Here is a 22,003-nt window from a genome sequence, read left to right as displayed (position 1 = left end):
ATAACTTAGTTATGAAAATTGAAGTTAAGCGTTTCATTTGACAGTAGCTTCCCACGTGATGTTCTTTTTCTATTGAGTAAAATGAAGGAGGTCCTTTATTTTTTTTCTGTTCTGTAAGACCGTAAATCATTTTAGTGTAACATTTATTCAAAGAAAATTTTATTAAAACGCTTTCAAATACTAGTTTCCTATTGGTTTTCACTAATAAAAATATTGTAAAAAAATCTGCATTGTAACTTTATTATGCATTTCAGAAAGTACATGGCCAATATTACAATATCACTTGTAACAATTTTTATATTTATATACTAGAAATAGTAACATTGAACTCAGTGTTGTTTGCACTCGTTTGTAGGACGTTTACTCAAGGAATAATTGAGATCATACATCAACAATCACTTTTTGGAGCAAAACATCTCTAAAAGTTCTCACAACAAGTCTCTAAGAGGTGCTTAAAATGTCTTATGGAGTAAACCTAAAGTAAAGACATTTCCTTATGAAAATGGTAAAAACACACACACACAGAGTTTTAACTCACATGCCACATTGACGGTGTAGTTCTCAGACTGCTCAAGAGTATTGTTCCAGTGAAGCTGGCAGCTATATTTCGTAGAATCTGTACGACTCACATTTGAAAGATTCAGCTGTGTTGATAGAGTAGGATACCAGTATAAAACACCAGGTGGGCTGCCCAAGTCACGGACAGAACACGTACAGGTAAGGTTGCCGCCCTCTGCTACATATTGTGGACAGTTGTGAAAAGTCTTATCGTTAGGGCGACCTGTGAAAGAAATGAAAATGATTTTCTAAAGCATAGAGCACATGGATTTTATATTTTTCTCACTCGGCAGCTGGCCTGCCGTCTCTCCACTCTCACTTGAACTTTATATAAATGAAGTTATATTTTTAAAAGTTGCAGTCGTTGTGGAGGCAATGATGTACTTTAAAAAAAAACAAAAAACTCGCGATTCTCTAAATGGGTGTATTCAACACTCAATTTTTTTTTTTAATTTATATGTTTCATATCCTCTAGACCGCCCTCAGTTTGTGTTTGACGGATAATTAACTCACGGTTTTACTTTCTATGGAGTCAGGTACATTTTTCTTTGAAGGATGAGTGAATGGTTGCACTTGTCAGTCAAGCTACAACTAAGCTGAGAATCAAATCAGCACTGGGTTGTAATGGATGCAGCCGTTGCGGTGAAAGATAATTGTAAACAGCACATCATATGAATGAATTTAATGCATGCATTACTTGAAAGGTTTTGTTTGCATGCGGTTAATAATTTTTAAGTAATTGTATTCACTAAAAGAAAAAATTTAGCCCAAAAATTAGAATTAAGTTTTTATATATGTCGTCATTTTTATATTATATTTTTGAAAACTTTCTGCAATGAAATACTATCTTACTGAAAATAACTTCTAGCTAAACAGAAAGATAGCAAAAGAAATATTGGAAGAGTTTTTTTAAGGAGGTGAAGATGATTAAGAAAGGAAAATTGGTAATGTAGATAAAAAGCTTTACAACCTTTAGATTTTTATATATTTATATTAAAAAAACTGTTGTCTTCAATATCAAGGGACAGTGAAAGTTGTGAGATGCTGCCATTGATGTCTTTGCTGCCTTGAGGTCGACCAGATGCAAAAGGGCAATGACAATAATTTATATAGTGTATTTGCCCGAGTTACAGTGGGTTTGATGTGTTTTACATGAGAAAGGCAAATACACACATGCAGACAAAATATGCACATCCATTCTTCGTATACTGTCCGTGTCTGGTTTTTGTCTCAGGCGCTGAGAACTTACTCCTTCATGAGCGTAAACAAGCGCATTATAAACCATACATTTGTTCAAAAAAGACACACCAAATCCTCATCATCATTCGTCTATTGATTGGTATGGCATATTCGAGGTTAGTGGGTGAAGCAACACATGGATATACATGCCGCTGTTCATATCCGCCATGATGTTATGGCTGCGTCAGACTCTATCCATTCTATTAGTTGTGTTGGATGACAGCCATCTCAAAGTCACAGATAGAAGAGCAATCCCTATCCTTCTTAAAACTGTTAGGTTCAAATGCATTATGAAACTGTCAAAATGCTGCTGATGTAAGTTTTATGTTTGGGTTAAAAATTAAATTTGCTACCTAGAGTGCATATTAAATTAAGAGCAAGAAAGTGGTGAATAACACATTATCGTTATCAAATCCGGAACTTCACAAAAAAAAAAAACAAAAAAAACCGTAAAGAACACACTTTCGGAAAAAAAGTTATTTTAGTATGGTTGAGTGCATTTGCAGTACATAGAAAGAAACGGTGGTAGGTATTAGACTAGATAGCACTCCGTACGATTTAGACTTCAAGTGACCTAGGCTGGTATAATCTGACCATATGAACTGTTACGACATCTTGTCAAAGACTGTCCTTCCAGGTACCTTAGGGGATAGTCGATACAAATCTGTCTGTTCTGTTCACCACCTGTTCACTGTCGTCTAAAACATGCGCGATTGGCGTGCCTTGTGAGGTCCCTCTCTATGTGCTCCCCCAAACGACAGGTACCAGTTAAGGGACGAGTGACAGCGATAAAAGAGAGATTTTTATAATTTATAAATTTTCTTTGATAAATTTCCATCTTCCCTTAAACAACGAGAAAGGAACGGACTCACTGGTGCTAGGACGTTTTCGAGCCACGACAGTGTTTAGCCATGTAAAGCAGATCAGCTGGTAGCAGAAACAAGTTACTTACGTATTTCATTACTGCCGATGAAATTTGCGTTGACTATGACTTCGCCAGGAACAACAGTCACACTGTAAGTGTACTGACCGTTGGATGGCAGATAACTGGTGAGGTTGCAAGTTCCGCTGACGTATTTCCCATCATGAGGCACAACAAGCATGGATGTGTTGGCAATAAGGATTACTTCTTCTGGCGACTGTAAATTCAAAAACATTCAATTCTTATCGTAAATTCTCTATACCCACTTAATCACACAAAAGGGTAACCATTTAGTTCGAACAATGGTACCTGAACTAGAATTGTCAATGGTTTTATACAGGTTGACGAGGAGTGGGTTTAGTCACCTGTTCACCACGCTTGGGTTAGAGAACCTTGAGCAAGGTGCGAGTCAGTGATGAGGAATGGTCATGACTGCCTGCTATCGCCGTGGAAAGCAAAGGACTACGTGACCAGGGATTGTACTACCTGTGCGAGGTAGACGTTCGACGCCAAGGCCGTAAGAAGTCGTCGTTCTCAAAGGAGAACGTCCTCTGAGTTCACCCATACTTCAAGAACCGCAGAACTTCGCATCGAGGTAGTGTTCGTTCTGCGGATGTACGTGGCATTGCAGTCGTCGCAGAGATCACATGTATGTCCTGGCACTGGGACAGGCTCGACTTTGTGTCGCTGGGAGAGCAATGGTCACTCTCTGGCATGGTGGGCAGACTGAGCGGAAAGAACGACGGACAGTCAGACCAACACTTCGCGAAAAAGTCATCGCCGTGCCGTGACTGCCGACTGGAGCACTGCTTCCCACTTAAAAACAAACATGAACCCACACGAGAAACGTAATAGAGCAGGTGTAACAACTGCCTGTATGAGAGTGAATGGAAGAGATTAAGAGAGGTAACAGCGCTGAAATAGTGGAAGTACGCTTAGCACGGATAGCACTGGGACACCCTCTAGTCGAATCTTAATATTATCTGTATTCTCAGGTTTGTTAAATAAATCCTATACCATTATACGTTAAATCACACATCGTCGAGTCATGTGTTCGGGAAACAGCATGGGTGGGAGCTAGTGAGACCTGTGGTGAACTGAGTGATCGACGTGTGAGTATTGTTTGTGTAGTTACCTTGCAAGGTTATGTTGACGAGGGTAGTAGGCCTTAAACTCTATCGCCCACTTACCCGGTTCCCCGTGACCAGTGTTCACGTTCTGGCTTATTAAAAACCAGGAACATAACTTTGCCGCAAATTGGGAACACCGTATTATCTAACTGTGACAATGGTCACACCGCTTACTGTCAATATTTGGTTTTCGGCTATTTATTTATACACTTTATCATGACCACATCAGTTCTTCTTGGGGATATTGATGTGCGGTTCCACATCACTGTCAAAATCTCATGAATGCTATGCACTTTCCGTTTCATCCAGTCGGTGTTGCAGTCAACTCAAAAAAGAAAAAACATCTTAGATTAGTTCATGAATCGACCTGATAATCAATTAGTGCAGCCAATCGATGTTTCTCGTCTCTCCTGACCACTGTGGTTATTCTGATCGTTTGATTGTAGACCTCTCTCATCGGCGCAACTTTTTAGAGTCACTCGTTCCCTAGGCAATATTGATAAAGTGTCAAATGACAGCGTACTTATGATTTTGCTCCAGCGTCTTGACGTCTGATGGGTCAGTCCAGATGTGTATCTTCGTAATCGCAAATCTCTGTCAAACTGAAGTGCACTCGTGTGCGAGCTGAGCTTGTTTGGCTGGACTCAGCATCCATCATCATCTTCATCATCTTTATACAAGCATATGGTCTAGTGTGTCAGCTCTAGTAGGTCCTCACCATCACCCAAAATCCAGTAGACTGTGAAAGCCTGAATGTTCACGAATACACTGAAAATAAAAAGCCATAGAGCTGATTTTCTTCCAATAGCTTCTGAAATAAACTTAAATGTGTATCTTCCTCTACTAGCTTTACCTTTTATGGAGGAAAACTCCATTTCTCCCAGACCATCCTGAAATCTTTGCGTTACCATCGACGTGTAATTATCCTTTGAATCTTGTATCAATGCAATAAGTCCATCATCTTTAAGCTGCGCAGGATCAGTCACGTACGATCCTTCCTGTCATTTTTCCTGTTGTCACGTCTGGAAAAGTGCAACTCTCAAATCTATCTCCCTAACCGCCTACTTCAAGGGCCTAAAATAGCGTCGTTCGTGTTGTCTTCCATACGCAAGAAGACCACCCTTCCCCCTCCTCCACAGGCTTCACTGCCAGCCAGAGTGAGCTGGCACTGATTACAAAATCGCCACATTGTGCCTTCGTTATCTTCAGTATACTGTACATACACGAATAGCCGTACACACTGGTTGGGTCGGTCAGGCGGTTTCCGGGGTCACAGTGGAGGTAATCCACCGTGACGTCACGGGCTAACGGTTCTCCTAGCCCACGTGCTGGGTGCTCGACCAAAGGAGTTCAAGGAATGGTCCTGGGAGGCGATTCTTCCTTATCCAGAAGGCTCCATTTCTTCAGCCCATACAATTAAAACCTTTAACTCGAGGTTACACTATACATGTACTATCATTCTAAACTATATTCTCCAATTCCTTTCTTGTCGACGTTACGTGACTTCCTTTCCTTTCCTTTTGCTAACCACACCTTCTTCACCTCTTCCTGCGGTGTGACTGGGTTTGTTGGTTTGTTGACCTGGCTGTAGGTCTCTGCGCATACCGCCAAATTGATGCACCCGTTAGTGATTCTACCCTCGCCGTCCACAGATAGTGCATCTTCACATCTAATAGGATTCTCCCACGCTTTCTGTCCTTGGACAACAGCCGTTGAGACCCTTTCAATCGAACATGCTGTTACAAAGTCATACCTCCTGCCGCTCTCAACCTTTTCCTCAAAACTGCTAGCACCACCTGCTGCTTTTTCCACTTCTTCTTTCCTATAATTCCAGCTGTGTGGTCACTTCTAGGAGTTTGCATACTTTCTGCAAGGACTATGGGGCTCAACTTGACGGTTACCACCTGCGTATTGGCCCTCATCTTCCTCTTCCTGTCCGATAGGATAGGCCGCCATACAGCTGATCTACCATGCGGCTTTCCGTCCGCCTGCGCGTCTGCTCGACTTGCGGGAAAGCAAGACACCACCCAGATAGCATGAAAACATTTTAAAAACGTTTTAAAAACGTTTACATAGTTGTAATAAGGTTTACGTTTTAGATAAAACGTTTTAAAAACATTTTAAAAACATTTACCAAAAAAACATTTTTAAGTAAAACATTTTAAAAACATTTTTAAAATGTTTGAAAATAAAACATTTAAAACAAAAATGTTAAATAAATGTTTTATAAACATTTACAATGTTAACCTTTATGGCTGCGCGTCATGACGTAATTTTTTATAAGACGTCACTATTTGATTCGCCGGCATTCGCTTCTCCTATGGAATTTTAGAGCCAGTCCACGGTGTAGATACTGAAAATCCTCACCAAAAAGCTTTTTTAAAGACTTTGTTATATTTGTCTTATGACTAGGTTTGATAGTTTAAAATCATTGCAGTTTTTAGAACATCAATGCTACGTAACTAAATATTTGCTATTCTTCTTGTGGATGCACGTACTCCCATGATTCCACGCAGCGCGACATTTTCTCTGCTGATGTACTGTATGTTTGAAAACCAAGGTTGTAATCTTTTCTCTTTGTTTACCACACACGTACTGCAGGTTCTTAATTATAAAACACTATATACCGTGTTCTAGTACAACACACATTTAATGTATGCTTATTGGGTGTGATGTGTCAAAGTTTACTTTCTGAATTGAGCGCTCGTACATAATCTAATACGTTAAGGCAGCTGATAGTTCACATCATGTCGTCCTACTGGACGAAGCGGAGAAAAGTTAATAAAACTTGTAGAAGCAGAGTTGGCAGAACTGACAGAAGAAAGATGTATTCAATACACACTGATACAAACATTCACGATTCACTGTCCCGTAGAGAAGGTGCTCACAGTTTTAGATCTACAGAGTCAAATTAATAGCAGTTCGAACCAGCGGACACCAGAACTCTCAGCGATAACATCACGCCAGCAATATTTACCGACTAAATACAATTTGGATGAAAATAATGATGATGATGTTGTGAAATCTAATTGTAGTGAATTTGAAGATTATATTGATGATCAGTTTGATTCAGCGATCTCTTCAGACAGCGACAGTGAAACAGATACAGATTTGGCCACACAGTTGGCATATTGGGTCGCAACATTTAACATTTCCAACAGTTCACTTTCAGTACTTCTTGCCTTGTTGCGACAAAAGCATCCTGTAATAACTGCTTGCTTGAATTCATTGCTAAACCGTTATCTATGGCTGAAATGGTACCCCTGGTATTGTGTAATCATTTCTCATTATGGTGTAAATTTGTGTTACATGTTCTTAAAATTTACTTAAGGATGATAGAGTATTTAATAACATTAAATAACGTGACATTATAACATTGCATGCCACAGAAGCAAACTGCAGTCAATACAATCATATCTCAGCTGAACAAGATTCATGCTATCCTCCCTGTATTTACCATAGTTCCTTGAGTATAACAGTGTATAAAAATTTATGCAGTCATAATCTCTGACGGAAATATGACAGATGAAGTCAAACGTCCAACACTCCCATAAAGACACACAGTTAGCCTCCCTGGTAAGAGTTCATAGAGGATTGTTTATTTTTCAGCACGCGAAACGGTTAGCATACTGGCCACCAAGTGAGCTGACAAAACACCTTAAGGAGGGAGCTCTGCCAGATAGACATACCTGGACTCTTCAAGCTGTTTGCATTTTGGGTTCAAAGGGTACTTTTATACTTTTTTACTCATTGTCATATATATGTATATTATAGAGATTAGATGTTTGATGACTTCGTCAGCCTGGTTAATATTTTTGTGGTCAGTCTCTTGATAAAGTTTACAAGTATTGTTCATATTTATTTTGTAAAAGGTTTTAAGGTAGTGTTAGTGTCTTTAGTCCACGCAGACCTTGCTTAGGGTTTATTGTGGTTACAGACTGGAACATACAGCCGCATGACCATTAACATCTCAGCGAACAGACAGTTAACTGATTTTGTCATGTGAAATTCATATTGTGTGGTAAAGCATTGCATGCCATTATTCTCGATGTTTATTATAACTTCACAAATTAATAACCCTTTCAGATGAGTATTTGGTTGCCAGACGAAAAGTGGATAACAGCCAGTATACATCAAACTTGGATACAACAGATGCTGACAGCACTAAAGGTTGAAAAGATCGGAAGAGGAAGAGAAACAAGTAGTCACATTGTGTCTTGTTTGAGTTATAGAATGACAGGATTAGGGAATCCCTAGGTTTGGAGAACAACTTACAAGATCAGTACAGATTTCAGTATTGCAGTTCATTTCAATTTTTCATGAGGGTAATATTGATATTATGATAGGTATAGCCTAGGAATTATTTATTATTTTATTTCTTAAATCTTTTACTCCAGAAATTCTTAAATTTTCATAATTGTCATTTCACTGCACACTTATTAATAGGTATGCTTGTTAATTAGGTTAGGGCTAGAGAGCCCAGACGAGGAGGAAGAAGACGACTTTAGATGGAAATCAGTGCATCCAGCAGTGCCAGCAGGACCATTGCCAGACTCATTGCAACCACAAGTGGAAAACAAGCGTTTATGCCCACAGGTAAATGCACTAACCACCAGAATATTGGCACCACGACGTGAGCACCCCAGTGACCAACGTAGTGACTCTCAGCAAGGAGTACAAGAGGGGACAGACCTCACAACTGCAGCAGTAAAAGGCGGTACCCAGAGAGTGTCTAATGAAGGTAATTCAGACAATTTTATATTATGGGTTACTTTTCTTGCTTTTTGTTTTGCTATTTAATTTTGTTGTGAATTCCCTTTCACAATCTCATGTTGAACATAGTGTTGGTTATACAAGTTTCTTACTGCCTCCCAAATCACCGTTGATTGGCTTCATTCACCTATAAAAGTTAATTGTCCACTTTTGCTCACAGTGCTATGTTCATATTGTTGCAGCATTTGCCTGGCTCATTCTGAAACAAGACAGAGAATTGAAATTGATGCTACAGGAAGTAAAAGATATGGTGATTCATTCACTGATAAGCAAAGACCAGCCTGCTCCAGCAAAGGATGCCTGAATGTTGCCAGAAGATTTGAGCCTTCCGATTAGAACACAGCAAGAGCTGTTGGAACTAGATGGACGCCTTGATGATGATTCCTTTCATGAATTACTCGTACGTAAAGCAGATGTCATTGTTAAAGCCATGATTGAAATGATAATCTGTAATAATTTAGGGGAATTTTAAAGCATAGCTTGACATTTTTGAAAAACTTATGTTTTTATAGGGAATTCATTTGAGAATGATCAGTTCTTGTCAATCTATCATACATATATAGTGTGGAACACAATAAGTCAAATTTTAAATCCAGTTTCAAAGGGTTTCAGCCTCATAAACTTTATGGTTATTGGGGAAGGAAACATTAAATGTCAGCTTTTTGTGAAAGTTTGCAGTTTATAATTTTTGTATGGCCCTTGAATTGTAAATAATTAAAGCCATGTATATTTTCACTACACCCTTTCTTGTTTATGATGTGTGGTTTACTTTTGACAGATATGTTTCTTGTCTTCTAAAGATTTGCAAGTCAAAAGCCTCTCCTGTGTGGGTAGAACGAATGCAAAGGATTGTGCGAAAAGAATCATGCGGCGACTCCTGACCAACAAGGTTGCTCGGAACTATAACTGGAAAGGACAAAAGGGAGAGATGTGTGCTTTCAAGGGACTGAAGGTGCAGGCCATGATCTACAGTAAGTGATGATGTATAAATGTTAGTGTATATTATTATTAAAGGTATAGATATATGATATATTGTCTACACATACTTTGACAAAAAAGAGAAGTGCAGATCTAAGTGCTTATTTTTGTATAACATGAATTGACATTTTTCATTGCTAGCTCTACAGTTTAAAATTATTTGTAGCTCTTGTCAGTATTAATTGTGCTTCTATGGGTGAAACTAGCGTAAAAACGGAAAGACATGGGGAACAAGCATAAGCACCATAAAACTGAAACAATATGTATAGTGTGAGACTTCTTTAGTCCATCTTTAATCTATAAACCTGTAGCGCTTCGTTAATCTACAAATCCCATTTTTGCTATCTGCAGAAGCTGTACGGAAGAACCGTGGGTGTATGGAGGCTTCCGATAAAGTTAGTGCAGGAGCCATCACAGAGTGGAGACCAATGCTTCAGCAGACAGTGCTGTTCCACCTGTCCGTCGTCCTTCCCGCCCGAGCTGCCATCCGCATCAGAGAGCGACGACTCCTCTCCCAGCGACAGAGAAGTCTAGAGATATACACGTCATGTCTATGATGACTGCAATGCCACCTACAGCCGCCGAATGCCAGTACTGGTCACATAGCCATTCGCTTCCAACGGCAACAGCAGGCAGTCCTGACAGTCCTTTGTCACTGGCTCTCCCCCACGCTCAAGAGCTGTCTCCCACATGTAACACTTCTGTGCTTTTGCCTCCTTTTACTCCTCTACACTGGCATGTATGCCTAACTTTGCTGCATAAGGAACATCAGGCTTATCACCAAGCCACTCTTGACCCTAATTGGGACGCTTGCTGATATTTAGCAACAATGTCTCATATTTGAGATATCTAATAATTACATATAAGAAGGTTTTAGTATGTTAAAATGAAGGCATGTGGATCTGATAGTGTTCTAAGTGCATTTTTCGTAAAGCCGCTTTACCAGACATACATGAACTTTGAATTGTTCAGCCTTATTTTACGGTATGGAAATTCTCATATTATTAATTAATTGGAATGATATGTCCCTTGTAGAAGGGTAGAGATGATAATGTGCATGTTGTTATCTACAACAGGGTAACTGTACTTTTTGGTGTATTTTGTACATCATCCAATTGTATTTACAATTCACTGTTTTTTTCTAAATCTAAAGGTCTCTAAGTTTAGTTTTAGTTTAATTATTCCTTGGCACTCTGCATGGAGCACAGTGCCGCACCACCTCACCCTTAAGTATTTGAAATTGAAATATTTAAAAGTATTAATTTAAGAAAAAATCCTATGCATTGATTTGTCAGTGTTTAATTAATTCATATTCTTTTTTCTCTTTTTTGAGTATCATTTATTCATTTTTATCACAAATGGTCCCCATTTTGTACTTGCTATTGTATAATGTAAATGTCTCCTGGGTGTATTCCCAACGACATGAAATATGTTTTAATTAAATCAAATGAAAATCTTCTCTGTACATCCTTTTTGCCATGTTTGAAGTGAAACTGCAGAAAGTATGTGTGAAATGTGAAACATTTAAATTAGTTTAAAAAACATTTTATAAACGTTTTAAAAACGTGTCATGCGAAACATTTAAATTAGGTTGAAAAAACATTTTAAAAACGTTTAAAAAACGTTTACATACGAATATTTATTAAATGTTTTTAAAATGTTTTACAGAAAAATGTTTATAAAACGTTTTAAAAATATTTTTAAAATGTTTTACAAATGTTTGCAGAAAACGTTTTTAAAACATTACTTTGATGGGCATGATAAACATTTTTAAAACGTTTTCTGCAAACCTTTTTAAAATGTTTTATGTAAACATTTTAAAACGTTTTTAAAACGTTTTTAAAACGTTTGCATGCTATCTGGGCAACACTATAGCCCTATACTAGTTATCACATGACAATCAACATTATTTGTAAAACTCATTTCACTGTGTGAATGCGATGTCAATAGCATCTGAAGGCTTGGAAAGGAGACCGTTTGAAAAGAAAGAATTTCAAACACTGGGGCTTTGAAGGATAAGGATATTCTGTCGAATTTCTCCAAGCTGATAAAAACGGAAGAAGGGCACAGAGAGGAAGTCTACATAAGCAGACCGGCGGTAAGGCCTCAGTACCTCAGATACATGTATGTCTTTTCCAAAGACTTACTCCGGTGGGAAGAATTGAAAAATTCTCGGACTGCAGTCAAAGGCGCAAAAACCTTAAGGAGAGGACAGTATATTAGCTGATTTTTTTAATAGAGTGGTATTTTTGTAGTTTAGTGGGGATTAAATTATGAAAGGGGACAATTGTGGTAGTATTTGTAAGTGTTTGTATATGGTCTGATTTGTTCTGTAAAAACAGAGAATCAAAAATAAAACCAAATCACAGAGTCATATGTGCTGGGCGATATAAAAAAATGTGAATCCCTTTCACAAATGTTTATATTTTGTAGAATGAAAGAACACGTGCGTAAGACGCTGTTGAAACTGTTAACTCTTTCAAGTACCTGGGAACTTTTTTTGTTTGCCATCTCAAAGGGAATTTAAACACCGAACACATTGGTAAACGTGGCCAACAAAGAATCTACCTTCTTCGTAAACTCAATATTTGTTCAGTTAGTCAAGCAATCTTAGGCCGTTTCGACCCATCATTTATTGAGAGTTTTATCCTTTCTATTTGTAAACTGGTTTCGCAATCTCTCTGTTCATCATAGAAACAGTCTGAATGGTATTGTCCACACCTGTTCTAAGATAATTGGTGTCGGACACAGGTATTTAGCTTCTTCTTGTGATCAACAAATAGTAAGGAAAGCTTCACGCATTTTGTATATACCTGAACATGTACTAACGAGAGAAGTTGTATTACTAAGCTCAGGTAAACGCTATTCCATGCCAATATGTAAAAGTAACATACACCTGAAATCGTTTGAGCCATCTGCGGCCAAGCTGTTCAACTTCAGATGAAGTGTCAATGGTGTGTGTGTGTGTGTGATGTGATGTTTTAGATGAGAACATGATTATGCGCTATGAAATTTGCAGATATTTGAAAACTCATTTCATCCACGAAGAGTCCACCACTAAAGTGTAAAAGTCAAGAAATTTCAAAATGTTGAGATAAACGGTTCGCGTTTTATAAATAGCGAAACTTCGAATGGGGTCCATATTATGGACCTAACCGGCCGTTAGAGGGTTAAGTAGGCTAATATCCGAAGATAGTTTCATAAATACAAACGGATACAACACATTGACACTTTGATCACGTTAGGATACAACATAGTCTGAGAATATATCTTCTATATCACTCAACTGACACAACCAAGTACCCAATAAGGCAAACATCTTGAACTTTCTGAAAAATTCTCTGAAGGATGGATTTTTAGTTTGTACATGTCCTTGTACATTCCACGAAAGAAGTACAAATAGAAGAGGCACTGAGGGTTTTACTGGTCTTTGATGCACACGTTCTTATATCTTCAAACTTTGATGCTTTATTTTCTTAGCAAAGTTCTTTTTATGCCGGCCTAACCGTTAGCTACTGGTTCGTCTCTCCTTCAAGCTGTTTGTAGACTGGTCGAACACAAATGCCTTACCCTCAATAACGAGTGTGTCGAAGGGAAGAAAAGCTGTCTCGTTGTCGTCGATGGCTGGTCTAGGAAACGCAAGTCTCTTACCCTGGATGTAAAGTCTTCCAAAATGAAGATTTCAGGCACACTTTCCTTCAGTTTTTGGCGCTCTGACAGAATGTTTTCTTTATCGCTGAACTTGGCAAAATTGACAATGATCGGATAGGGGTCCGACCACCTCTCAGACGGTGGGCCCTCTCTCTATTTCTATGTTGTCCTCTTAACTTTGAGGAGAAATTTCACAGTCTGCCCAGGTCTCTGTTTGCCCCTGTGGGCCAGGAATATTATAGAAGATTATATTTTTACGTCTGTTTCTTCCCTCTATATCATCTACTTTGTGTTCTAGCGTAGAGATTTTTCTACTTCAGCAAAATAGTCTTTCGTCACTTCAGTCATGTCTCTGTCTATTGAATTTAATTGTTCTTGTGTTTTAGCATTTATGTTGTCAAGTTTGTGTCTATGGAACTCCCCATTTTCACTACCTCTGTTATGGACGGTCGCTTTAGTGTTTTGTTTTCGGCTGGGTGTGCTGCCGAGTGACTGGACAAGTCTTACTGCTCATCCTCTTGGTCTAGATGACGATGTCGATGTCGGTAGCAGAGCCTGTCGTTTTGCAAAATAACTTTTAACTCAAATAATTAGCCAAAACCTCCAGAGAAATCATAAGGTTTGAAAGAAACCGTCCGACCTGCTCAGCTGAAAACAGCTCACCCTTGTGTTTGTAATTGATTGTGTATGTGCATTTTGTTTACATGTGTGTTTGTTTGCATATTATGCTACATTTAATGCTCTGCTAGAAATGTAAGTGCTATTTTGCCTTCTTATATTTTGTATGTAAAGCGTCTTAATCCTGACTTTGGTGCTGTTTAAGGGAGCTATATAAAGTAGTAATAGTACCAGAGAGCGTATTACATCCAAATAATCGATCTCGCTTGAAAGAAAATTACTTCCTGAAATGTCGTAAATATTCACTGTAATACAAAGAGAATCGAATGGTGTTTCTAAATGAACAACTTTGCAGACTTAAAAGAATAGTTCAAAGTACTCACCTCTTTTGTCTGAGTCCACTCGCACCTGTACCGCTTTTGTGACGAATTGGTTTTTTTGATGTCACACTGGCCAAGCACGCTCCAGAAATCGTTACTGAACTCAACCGTGCAAGAAATATTTTCAGGCGAATCTGGAGATAGGAATGCACGTACTTTACTATAGAATGTCGTAGGCATCTAATGATTAAATTAGTGCTCGTTGACAACAAATATAAAAACGAATGTACTGAGGACTGGATCACACAAAAATAGATATAATAAAATAAGAGTAAATTTAACTTAAATTGTCTAAGACAATCATTTCAATTGTTGGGGAAGACTTGTGTATTACTCAGACTTCTTTTCAAAATGTATGTTTTAGATGTAAAATGATAAAATATCACTTTAAATGTCTCACATATGTAGTCCAAGCGACAACCAGCACTAGTTGACCCCAAAATTGAGCAGACTATTCGTCCTCTGTCGAAAAAGGTCGACGCTGAAGATGATGATGAATTAAAAATCATTATTCCTGCATCATCTGAAAGTCTGCTCGGTTTGAAATATGGGTTATATGGCATTTCACAAGGAGGAAAACTTCCATTTGATAGACGAGGACGGCAGGAACCAAGGTCAGGGTCATTAGGGAAGAGTTCATTCTCCCGTAAGTTCCACGTCACGGTGTCGTTTGCAGACAGTCCTGTGCAGGTGAATGTGTTGTCCTTTTTACCCTCTCGCACTTCCCAGTAACTGTCCGCCGTGCCACACGAGGATGTTATCTTTGCTGAAAAAATATATGCTTCAATTGATTAACATTAATTATGCTAACCTTTAACAGCTGTTTGACGATAAGGTATTCTAACTAGTTGAAAGAACCTCAATAAAAAAATCACCTTGATACAATGCTTAACCAATTTTGGATATAACCTGATTAGAAATATCTTTTAAGAAAACTCATTATCATGACCATCATGACTATCATTTATGCACTCCATGTTTAGCAGGTGGGTTTAAGCTGTCTATATCCCAAGTTTTTTTACCTTTTTTGTTAAGATATTTTGTATGTAGTACGAGGGATGGATACGGTCACATCGCAGAAGTACAATGGTCGGTCTTGGAATGAAGGAAGCTATGGTAGCCTGGGGGCTTATGAAGAGCTTCAAAGAGGCCAACAGTAACCAAACAAGAATTTATAGGTGACTATTATGCTTTTATTATTATTATTGATAAAGTCATAGATAAATCCCTACAATAGAAAACGTGAAGCTCTTTTAGAGGTCTTTGCAATTTGTAGAGGGAAGAACGAGTGAGGAAACACTGTTTGCATGTGTTTTCTAATGTCTTTTATTATTTTCTATTAGCGAACACTAATCTACAATTTCAACATAATGCTATTCTTTAAAATTAACATTTTTTACACTTGAATATGATTTTGTTTAACAGAATGGTCTTTTAAAAACACGTTTAATAATTTGTAATTAGTACGAGTGCTAATTTAAAACGTCAAGAGAGCTGACCCTCCTACACGTCTTGACCACGACCTGTAGCAGCGCATCTACACATCGAGCCGTGTAGCAGTACGCCTAGCCACGAAGTCACTGTTATGAATAGCTATGCAGCAAGTAAAAATGACAATACAAGTTTGGTAACTTGTTTTTTAAAGTGATTTACATGACCCCCAAATGGTTGTTAGTCAAGTAATTGATCATAAGAGCTGCTGGGATAACTGATAAGTTTGTTGTCACAGAAAGAGAAACTTGTGTTCAAAAGATACATTTCATTTATGGGTGACTACTATTTCCTCAACATCCGATGGCCTGAGAAGATCTCCAATACAGACCTGTGGGAGAGAGCCAACCAAAAACCTGCCAGCCAAGACATCAGGAAGCGGAAGTGGGGCTGGATCGGTCACACTCTACAAAAGCCAGCCGACAATTTAACAAGACAAGCTCTGGGCTGGAACCCACAGGGGAGGCGCAAGGTTGGGAGACCCAGACAGACGAGGAGATCAGTCCAGAGAGAGGCAGAGGCATCTGGCATGACATGGTCCCAACTGGAAAGGGACGCCCAGAACCGGGTCCGATGGCTGTATGAGATTGCGATCCTATGCTCCACTGGGGGCGAATAAGAAGAAAAAGAAAGAAGAAGAACGAAGAAGAACGAAGAAGAAAGAAGAAGAAGAAGAAGAAGAAGAAGAAGAAGAAAGAAGAAGAAAAAAGAAGAAGAAGAAAGAAGAAGAAAAAAGAAGAAGAAAAAGAAGAAGAAAAAGATTATGCTTAGTTTATATGTTACCATTAAGATTTGAATTTCTATGTGTATGTTGTACTATTATGGCGTTCTATTGACCCATCTGACAAAAAGGAAAACTCAAATCCCTATAACAGAAAACGGGAAGCCCTTTTAGAGGTCTTTGCAATTTGTAGAGGGAAAGAACGCGTGTGGAAACACTGTTTGCATGTGCTTTCTAATGTCTTTGCAATTTCTTTACAAATTCATTAATTTACTATGGGAAAATGTAATGACTGTTTTATTGTTGTCCACAAAGTCTGGATACAGAAACCTGTCATTTTGCACAGCTCCAAAAAAAAAAAAGTACAAATAAACCGTTTGACAATTCTCAACAGCTCATATACAAGAGAAACATGCGCGATCCCGTTTAACTTTATCAAACCATCTGCCTGCTCACTGCATGTCAAAGAAATGTCAGTTATTTTCTACTTTTATTTAATGCTTTCTTGCTAAGTAATAGATTACCTCTATATCGTGTTCTCCATTTTGATCAGGCTGTCCCCTAATATAATAAATTTAAAAGTCTGTGTTATATAGAAGGTTTATTATTTCAATTGATAAGCTAGAAGTATACAGTTTTATAAGAATGTTTTAGGCCTGCTTTCAGCTCTTTTTATACATTTACTTTCCAGGCTCCATTGTCATACTCTGTATCACTGTTTTAAAGAATGTGTGGTTTGATTTCGATGACTTTCTTGACCCTTACAGATCAGACTACTGAGACCAGTCACAACATCTAAAGAAGTGATTCTTAACCGGGGTTCGATCGAACCCTAGGGGTTCGGTGAGTCGGTCTCAGGGGTTCGGCGGAGCCTCCGCCACGTAGGTCAAGACACACCCGCAATTCTTGATGACACTAAAGAAGGGTTCGGTGAATGTGCATATGAAACTTATGGGTTTGGTACCTCAAACAAGGTTAAGAACCACTGATCTAAAGCAAAAATACGTAGTGGACGGAGCACACATAAAGTTCTGCTTAAACTGAATACCTACTTACCTACATACCTAACTTGAGAGTGCATTCCTTTGATCATCAGAACTCTTCCTCTTTGTACAGTGCATTGATTTGTTACCCATTTATTTCTACATTTTGTAAATTGTACTTCTCTTTACTAATTTATTACAATTATTATTATACACAATCATTTTCAGCATACCTGCGTTTATACTAATGTGCCAAGTCATGTAAAATCAATTCAGCAATACTTAATTCTTCGAATTTGTTAAATTTGTAAACCTAATTCATAAAGAGGTATAGTATACTACTTCTTACAAACTAAATTTAAAAACAATTTGAGTAATATGCATAGAAGGTCAACATAAATGCATATATTTTCTACATAATAAAATTCTCTGGCACACAAATTTCTAAATTAATATTCTCCTCCACATTCAAATTAACTATGCATGTACAGCAAAGGATGATGACTATTAATTCTCGACTTTTCAATACGATCGCTTTTCATCAGTTTCAGACCATTCATTTGACACTTGAAATAGCCTCAGGTAATCCTTCTTTTTTCTTAAGATAAGGGAGAGAACTCTTTCGATATTAATTCACCAGAAAATTATCTCGTATCCCTTAGTCTATGTAGTAACATTGAGTACGAAAAGCTGAATAAAAATGAAATTTTGTGAAAAATAATGTAGGCTTCACTCATAAGTAGTACTTTCTTTTACCGTATGTAAGCCAATCGTTTCTTTCAGAAGGGACCACTGAATTTATTATTTTAAATTTTGGATAAAGATGTTCTTTTAAATAAAGTATAAATAACATGTTAATTTTATTATAACAAATACTACTCTGTGATTCAATATATCCAAAACACATTTTCGTATAACCATCATCTTGGAGGATTTCCAAAAAAGTGAAATGGTCTATGACCCTTTGTACTGTATTTGGGACAACAAGCTAATGTGCGAATACATCTACATTTAAGAAAACACATGCAACTGCAGATTATGCATAATTTCCATCAATCGATAGTTAAGTGTATAAAATTATTAAAGCGAATCACAATCATACATATCCAGACGCATGTAAAAAGTGCCTTATATGACAGTGCCTTATATTTTATATTTTATTTATTAAAAAAACAGTAAGGTGTACTAAACTCACCTTGACTAAGTCTTAATGGTGCGAGAAAGAATAAGTACTCCACCAGTGTATTCATCGTGGCATACATCTCGTAACGTTCGTATAGATGCGGCACATATAGTCAGCTTAGTTAATGCAGGTTTGCTACTTGCTGTTGACAAAAAGGTTCGTGAATTTCTGGATAGGCAAACAGGTTTTCTTCAAACGCGGAAGTTATTTGCAAGTCCTTCACCTGTCGTGTGTCACAGAAAAGACCAACCTGAAAGCTTGCGTGTTTTGAGATATCAGTAGATATAGGCGATATAAAACAAACTGTAAATTTCCGCCTCCAAAACCCATCTGCTAATTAATTATTCGCTACGATTCCCAAATGCGATCAACGAGAGCCGTAACAGTGTACTACGTCACGCTAGTGCACCATTCCCAATATTGTCTGCAGCCGACACCAATCAGAGTGAGAGAGAATGAGGGACAATACGGAATATTCGGACGCTGACAGACAGCATTTCTCGTGTTTCTGAAAAACTGCTTCTTTAGCTCGAGAAATACAGACTTTCAACGTCCGAATAACCTGCACATCGCTCTAATTGGTGTCGACAGTTGGCAGTGTTGTGAATGGTGTACCAACGTGATGTAGATCATGTACTACAATGTTGGCGGCGCTCGTTGAACGCAGTTGCGAGTCGTGTACTTTGGTAGCGGCTAGTTAATTAATAGGAAGGCCTTTCACAATCTACACAAGCATATACTGTGGGAAAAGCTGATTAGTTAATGAATAGGTAGTAAAATGTTGAATGAAATAAAATATATTTACCAAAAGGCAAATTCCTGTGTTAAAACACAGCATGGATTATCCTCCTTCTTTACCTGTAATGTTGGACTGTGGCAGGGACTTGTTGCCTGTACTTTTCTCACTGTTTTTAAATGACCTAAAAGTATTTCTTTTTCAGTATGTTCAGGGACTGGTATTGACTCAAACCTTTGCAAGTTAGTACGATGTTAGTAATGTTGGTCATTATCTGTACTTATTACTGCTTTTGTATGCAAATGATACTGTTATACATGCCAAAAATGCTATGAAGAAAGCAGAAAAAGCAGAAAGATACTTTAAACGTTTATTGCAAAAAATATAGTCTCTAACTAAATACTGAAAAAACGCAATGCATGATATTTTTACATGGAAAAGTCAGAAAAGTTCACATCTTTCTTTCAATCTTTCTTTCAATGGTAAAACCATTGAAGTATTGTGGGAGTATAAGTACCTACCCAGCCTGCAAGAGTTCATCGGCCCCGGAAGTGCCCCCTTCGGGCTGAGGAGTGGGCCCGTTTAGGAAAGTTACCCTCCCAGCCCGGTTGTTGCGAAAAAAGCTTTAATTAGAAAGGGTAGCTTTAAAAAGTCTATGTTTCTAACACAATCTTTCACAACAGCCACTTTTCCCCCTAAATTCTCTACACACAGATTCCTCTTCCAGCCTATCAAATTTCTCACCTGAAACATGGAATTGCTGCTGGAGTCATTCCTTGATCACCTACATTTCATAACTTGATGCATATGTCGAGGAAGCTTCGAAACATTTCTCTGTGCTCCTCAACAGCATGACCCGTTTGCAATCAAAATACAGTATTAGTCCTTTAATGATAAGCAAAAACAAGGCATTTCAATGTATTCACTTCTTTAAAATTCCACAAAACTTGTGGTTGATAAAGATATGCATAAAAACCATCAAAACAAAAATAGTTGTTAAGTGTTTACCATGAAATCATACAGGAAGCTGGAAAAAACTAACTAGAAAAAATTATTGGAGCTGATACCAATGTGCCATTCAGTTGAAGTGCATGTATTTCCATTTCTTCCTATTTATGAGCTTTAAAGTAACTAGGAGTCAACAGTGAGTTGATAGTCAACACAACTTATGTAAATAGATTCATGTAGGCTTGCTTCTAGTGTTCATTACTGTTTGTGGATTAGAAAGGAAAACCTGTAAACAGGTGTACAACATGCAGAGATTACCCAGCACAGGGTGATAGGTAGGTTAACTTTCTTAATAAACACATCATGAATGATAAAGCCATGCTTACATTAATAAATTTAACACATGCATGGTTATTTTCTTTGATTTCTAATTTCACTCACCATCAGATGGCTTTATCCTTTGACTTGTTCGTCCATTCTTGCCTGTTACTTCCGAACTATTTGTAAGCAGTGGCATTAATCTCCCCTTCAGATATAATATCCCCAGGCTGTGCACAAAGGAAAATTGTGATGGTTAGAAGTCAAATCCAAATGTTTCCATATAATACATTTGTACATAAAACCACAGTCTACTTCAGGATCATATGCAAACCAAACAGGAAAACATATTGACTTGCAAAAACAAATCCAAAAATGCAAAAACCTTGTCAAACAAGTATGCTCTTAGTATCCCATCATTTGCCCTACATAACTAGCACCACGATTTCTACTTGCCTGCCCACAATATTCCCTCAAAGAAGCATTTCGACTAAAAGTGCCTATTCTGTAGTAACAATTATCTTTTTATGAGTAGCAACATCTTTCATGTATTGATGAAATGTCAGTAGTTTTCAGTGTATGGTTAGATACATCTCTATCTCTCTCTCACATCTATATGTAAAGTTTTCAATTTACTTGAACAGGAACATTAAAAGTGGAAAAGTTAAAATTTTGACAGGCTATCAAGTGAAAGGACACTTAAATGAAAGTTGAGCATTATCTTGTGAGACTGTCTTATAGCTAAACCCAGTCAGACTCACTGCGAGAATCTCTCGCCTTGCAAAATAAAGCACTTAAGCTCACAAAATAAAAAAAGTAGCAATTTGAGAAGCCACTTCGAAACACTTTTTTTAAATTTTTTTTTTAGGCCTTTCGCCCCTCCTGGGGCATAGGCCATCGACTACAGTCTTAACTGTTGTCGATGTTTTGGTAGCAAGGATTTGTTTTACGGGGTGGGGGTGCTGGCCCCACTCCCAACCCTCCTCCTTTTTCAGCCGGGCTTGGGACCGTCCCACGTGCAGAGAAAGAACAGCATGCCCGAGACGAGAAATGAACTAAGGGCAGCCAACCTTCACTGTATTGGTGACAGGCGCTAACAGCGCTAACAGCTCTACCGTTGCGCCACAGGGCCGCTACTTCTTCGAAACACTGGTACAGCAATAATCCTGTTTGGTATGCAGAGTGATGAAATATTTTAGTTCTTCTTTCACTCGAGGGCACTTTATACTTCCCCTCATTCCAGATTGGGAATAACCAGTCTTGTCATATACCATGTCAGTTGATTTTCTTACAACCCTTCCAGGATCTTGAATATACTACACAAACGCAGTAAAGCATTCTAAACATCCTACAGAACATGCTAATTTATGACAT

The 22,003-nt window shown here is 38.0% G+C and overlaps 1 protein-coding gene across 13 annotated transcripts in view; it reads right to left on the bottom strand.

Moving 5' to 3' along the window:
• Positions 1-22,003, bottom strand: part of LOC112568894 (hemicentin-2-like) — a 36,333-nt gene that overhangs the window by 11,880 nt on the left and 2,450 nt on the right. For 2 of the 13 annotated variants that reach the window (XM_025246417.1, XM_025246412.1), the window contains exons 2-8: positions 20,753-20,859; positions 20,108-20,248; positions 18,640-18,850; positions 14,650-15,015; positions 14,253-14,383; positions 2,750-2,936; positions 539-781 (exon numbers count right to left, since the gene is read on the bottom strand). In XM_025246417.1, the coding sequence (XP_025102202.1) occupies positions 539-781; positions 2,750-2,936; positions 14,253-14,383; positions 14,650-15,015; positions 18,640-18,706 (994 nt within the window). In that variant the 5' untranslated portion in view covers positions 18,707-18,850; positions 20,108-20,248; positions 20,753-20,859. Of the gene's footprint in view, positions 1-538; positions 782-2,749; positions 2,937-4,372; positions 4,391-14,252; positions 14,384-14,649; positions 15,016-15,271; positions 15,389-18,639; positions 20,078-20,107; positions 20,249-20,752; positions 21,089-22,003 lie in introns of those variants that run through there. The other 11 variants (XM_025246416.1, XM_025246413.1, XR_003100235.1 and 8 more) reach the window with 9 other exon arrangements.

The sequence above is a fragment of the Pomacea canaliculata genome, linkage group LG7 (assembly GCF_003073045.1).
Source record: "Pomacea canaliculata isolate SZHN2017 linkage group LG7, ASM307304v1, whole genome shotgun sequence".
Taxonomy (NCBI): Eukaryota; Metazoa; Mollusca; class Gastropoda; order Architaenioglossa; family Ampullariidae; genus Pomacea; species Pomacea canaliculata.
This window is presented reverse-complemented; position numbering and strand designations above follow the sequence as displayed.